The sequence below is a fragment of the Oxyura jamaicensis genome, chromosome 3 (genome assembly GCF_011077185.1).
Source record: "Oxyura jamaicensis isolate SHBP4307 breed ruddy duck chromosome 3, BPBGC_Ojam_1.0, whole genome shotgun sequence".
Taxonomy (NCBI): Eukaryota; Metazoa; Chordata; class Aves; order Anseriformes; family Anatidae; genus Oxyura; species Oxyura jamaicensis.
In genome coordinates this window covers 14,987,639-14,992,638 of record NC_048895.1, presented here as the reverse complement: position 1 = coordinate 14,992,638, position 5,000 = coordinate 14,987,639, and the positions used below count along the sequence as shown (strand labels likewise).

Sequence of the window (5,000 nt, the reverse complement as noted above, 5' to 3'; positions counted from 1 at the left end):
ATTAATACATGTGGCTTGCCTTTCACACGCACCAACAAAGCGTATGCTGCTTTTTAGCTCGGGAAGAGTTAATTTGCAGTGACACAACATATGTGTTTACAGCGATCCTAATGTTTGCTGTTTGGTTCCCGGTGTAATTAGTCCCATTGACGAGGCAGCTTACACGCTGAAAAAGGAGAGGTGAAACAGTGGCTGGGAGATGGCAATCCCACTCCCACGTCGAGCACCTGCGGTGTTGAAATTGGGTACGTCTTGGCCAAAGCAGCCCACCCCACACACGGAAGAAAAGCAACACGTGCAGAAGACCCTCAAGTCATCTGGTTGCCAGAAAGTCGGCTTGCCAGCCCCACCACACAGGACCCGGGGTTTTCCTAGGGGGAAGCCCAGGTGTACCAGACACCCAGGCATGGTGGATCGCAGCAGATTTTAATTCTTCCCTTTTCTGATCTTCTCACCTATAGGGCCGGGTGCTGCAGGGCTGGGCTACCTTCCCATCGCAGGGCAGTGCCACCAACCCCAAGTAACTGCGGTGCCCTCGTCGGAGCTGCGCTAGGTGAAGCAGCAGCCAGGAAATGGCAATCACAGTGAACGATGGGCCACTGGAGAAAGGAAACAATTTTAAAAACCTTTTACTTTTTAAGATTCACCCTGAAGACAGCAAACATAAGATAACCGTCAATATTCAGGAGCTTATCTTTGCGTGAAAGATCTTCCGATACGGTGTTTAGCTAATGTGGCTAATGAAAGAAAACAAACTTGACAAAAATAAACCCATGAGGACTATTTAAAACAATAGGTTGAACCACCTGCATTATTTCCCATGCAATTAAACTCTACAATTAGTATACAGTCGGAAAAATACCAAAATGGTGATAGCATCGCTTATCTGGTTCTCTAGTGACTCACGTTTACAGCCACCCCCAGCGCACACCGTAGGTTAACTCTTCACACCATGGGTACGTACAACTCGGAAATATAAAATTAGATGCTTTTGAAGGACACTGAGCTCCCTCTGGTGAAGGCATAACAAGTTTATTAAGTAAGCACCACCTCTGGAAGTATAATCCCCTCTGGCTTCTTCCACGGAGTTTATTGGTTCAGTTTTCCTAACCATGAGCATCATTAGGGCAATGCAGTAATTAAGAGTTGTTAGAAAGTGAATTCTCAAACTGCAGATTAGAAAATTAAACTATTTCCTGATTACATATTAATGGAGCACAACAATAGCAGTTGCCATAAGCTTGGAAGGCAACCAAGGGATAAATCTGTGTACTTAATTACCATAAACAATGGCTGCATAGAAATGAAGTTTTATGCACATTCCCTTCTGTAATATGTCTGATATCAGTACACACTTGACAATTCTTGTTCAATTATCTCTATTATTTAATGCGCTGTGAACGGCTCTGTGTAAATAAAATTAACCACCCCAATTACTTTGAATTCATCTAGGGACAACGTAATAAAAAATGTGAAGAATTCTGTATGCCTATTAATCTAAAACATTACAGAAGCTTTCACCAGATTTTCTTGTCTATATTTATTTTGTCTACATTTATTTTAGTGCACTGCTAATTCAATTACATTTACCATCAGTGGTCAATCAGCAGCAGCAGAGGTTTTTTTTTTATTTCATTAATCCTTATACGGTACCACAAACGTGCTCAGCCACTGCTAAGGTAGAGGATCTCATACAGAAAATACAAATATGCTTCTACTTGAATTTGGGAGCTTGTGGCTAATCAGAAAAACAATTAAAAACACTTCATACCCTGTGGTCAGATAACAAAATATCTGATAGCTGCAATTTTTTAAACCGGTTGTTTTTGTAATTAGTGAAGAAATAGTGACCGAAAAAGAGCTAACTTTAGATTAGAGATTTGTAAACTGGGCTTCTTTGTTTTTTATTTTAATTGTATTATGCGATAATTCTGCATTTTAATTGGCACTTCGATATCAAGATGACAGACACCTCGAAATACAATGACAGAAGAATTCACAATGGAGAAGGATGCTGTCACCGAAGTAGAGACAAAACTATTTTGTCCATAACAGGTTCGGCACAACATGGGGAAGCACAATCCCGAAGAAAGCAAGATAATCCTACCCCTGTCATCATTTGGTGTCAAGCCATTATAATAGAGCAAGAAGGGAAATCAATGCTATTAAATTGTGATTTTTATACTCAGCCATACAACTTCCTCCTCTTCCTTTAACCTCTGTGCTGCATTTCCTCTGAACCCGCTGAATTTCATACGGTGTGCGTAGCAAAACCCCTGCTAGGCACGTAACTCCGACTTGCCTCCAGACGGTGTGAGCAAACGTGCCGTGGGCTTATTTGACCGAGTTCAAGACACTGAAACACTGATTGCCCTCCCAGTTTTGCCATGTACCAGCAAACTCCATCTCACTGGAACAAGGTGAGATTACATTTTCATTTTAAGCGCAAAGACCAAGGACTGAGGTACGGCACCAGCGACATAAATTACAGGATATTAATAAGAGTGTGACTATTCAGATTCAAATGGAAATCAGCAAGCCGGTAATTTTAATAACTTTTATTTTTTCACACATCTTAGGAAAGTGTTTCTAGTCAAATCAGGAGCAGCTGGCGCTGGAAATGCAAAGCTTCAGCTGGATCCAAACTCTTTGCCTGGCTGACGAACTTTGAAAATAGCAGCTCCCCTCTGGCTGGGAGCCAGAAACGCAGCTCCCCAGCCAAAAAGCTGTCTGCAGGGCCAGAAAATGGCAACGTACGCGTAATGAGGACCTGGGCTCTTTTTCTACAACCCTGTTTCCGTCAGATTTCTCTTTTCCTAATCCTGCACAGCAGACAGCAGTGGAAGGGACACCTCTGTGACCCAGATCATGCCCTAAGGACCAGATCAGATTGGACTGTGCTAGTCTCCTCTCCTCCTGGTCAGGAGGCGGTGGGGCCTGAAGAACCTCCAGGATCCCCTCCTTGCAGCTATTTGCAGCCCCTGGTGTGCCAGCAAAGCTACGGGGCATTTTCAAATTTTTATTTGAAATTGTAAGTGCCAGAAAGTTTCACTAAGAAGTGGCATGTCTAACTGAGGCAGCCACTGCCACAAGCTGGAATTTAACCAAGAACATACCTTGTCTATACTCACAGCTGCTGCCCTTTGGGTAAAAACTGTGGACTCTTCCAAGATTCCCAAAGCCTTCATCTTCCAAGGGGTAGCTACTACATGTTTCTGGTCTTCCTCCTAGTCCGTAGTAAGGAAATTCCCATCTGCTTTAATGCCTCGATTAATGGGAGCAGGAGACAAAGTCCCTTCCTGTCAAACGGATGTAGCCAGAAGAGAAATTCAAGCTGCAGCCTGGAACAATCCCTCCTGGCCGAGCAACAAAAAGGAATCAAACTCAGAGAACGAAGAGCTGCCAGGTGGCAAAGAGTCTCCCCACTGGAAAATAAACACCCCCAGTTTTGTGCTGGAGGAGGATGAGAAGGAAGGGACAGAGCTTTCTTCCCAGAACAAGTCTAATCAAGAGCACGGCCAAGCACAGTGGAGAAGGAAAGGATGGTCCAGGCCCCAGCAGACACAACGGGGACGAACAGACCATGCTCACCTCCTCCTTGAATTTAATTCCAAGGCCGTGAGGTGAGTCTCCCAGTCCTGTGCTGCTTTGGGCTTTGTGTGCTTTTGGCATATGCGGAGACAAAGCTGGGAATCCCAGTACAAAATGCACTCATAACACCGATGGGGACACAAGATCCTGCAAACATTTTGGGGGCAATTCAGCACAAGGCCTTCTCCATACAGTGGTACAAACACAGCATCCTGCTTCAGCTGTTGAATAAGGCCAGCAGAGTCTCCTACTTGCCCGAGGCTTTCTAGTATTACAACCCCAAGCAGTACAACATTAAGGAAGAGATTTGCCTAAAAGAGTATTTTAAATACACATCCAATTCATTTGTGGTTCTTGTCCTTTATGGTCTGTTTCCAGGACCTTTAAGCTACATGTGGCCATGTGACCTCCTGGTTCCTAAAGCTTGCATTTTCAGAAAAAAAAAGCAAATATCAAGACTTTTCATTACAGCTCTGAGAGATGCCAGCATTTCTTGTTTCTCACCTTTCTGGTATGCACCAACACCTAGGGGAGCATTTGCAAAACCCCAAGATCAGCATCAACAGCCCTTCAGGGCTTTTCTAGCTATCAGCCTGCAGTTACTTTCTTCTGCAAACTTTGCTTTACAAACCATTTAGTGGTCTGTGGTGAGCTGGCAGGTCACACAGCGTTGACTCATCTTTTTTGTTTCCAGGTTTCTCTGTCAGACAGACAGACACTTGGGAGAAGAAGCTCAGACCTTTACGGAAGAAGCTGGGACTGAGGCAGAAGCACAAGCTGCCATTTGTCTGTGTTAGGATTTACTTCCTGAAGAGAGGTAGTGAAGAAGAATAAGCGCCTTCCTGACAAACAGACCCACTGATGAGATGAGACACGGATGATCCTCTGAAGCAACTCCAGTAGGTACCAGAGTGGGAAGGAGGAGGAGGTGGGAGAGGAATCTGCAGGAGAACAAGCTATACAAGGAGCTGGAGGAAGGGGACTATGTATGGGGCAAAGAAGCAGAGCTGACACAACAGCATTTAAATGGCACAGCAAAAAGATGTTTTTGTTTGTTTGTTTGTTTTATTCCCCTCTGACAAGGCTGTATCACATTAGACCATTAAAAACAAAACAAAACAACAACAACAAAAAACACAAACCAAACCCTACCTCCTAATACTACTTTTCCATGTAAGCAATTGCAGTTGCTGCCACAGGGATAGTGTCTGATGACAAATGGGATATTGATTGGCAGGAGAGGTGTTACACAAGATAGTCTCTCTGTTAACATGTGATCCCTAGTTAGGAAAGTTGGAGAATCCTTGCACTCGAGGCTATAAAGTCAACCATAAGTAAGAAACTCCACTTTTCTTATTTGTTTTTCCTAAACTGTGTCTTTGAGCTGAGAAAGTAAATGGGATTTTTAT

General features: G+C 43.7%; 1 protein-coding gene across 14 annotated transcripts in view; it reads right to left on the bottom strand.

The window, feature by feature from the left end:
* The window catches only part of EHBP1 (EH domain binding protein 1), a 208,428-nt gene that overhangs the window by 27,978 nt on the left and 175,450 nt on the right, over positions 1 to 5,000 (bottom strand). For 2 of the 14 annotated variants that reach the window (XR_004749520.1, XM_035322061.1), the window contains exon 23: positions 1 to 2,210. This exon is cut by the window's left edge. The exons of 11 other annotated variants lie outside the window; for them this stretch is intronic. Coding sequence is in view for 2 of the 3 variants with exons in the window: in XM_035322061.1 (XP_035177952.1) it covers positions 2,166 to 2,210 (45 nt within the window). In the remaining variant the exon portion in view is untranslated. Of the gene's footprint in view, positions 2,211 to 2,896; positions 2,901 to 4,194; positions 4,202 to 5,000 lie in introns of all 14 variants that reach the window. One more of the 14 variants, XM_035322062.1, reaches the window with a different exon arrangement.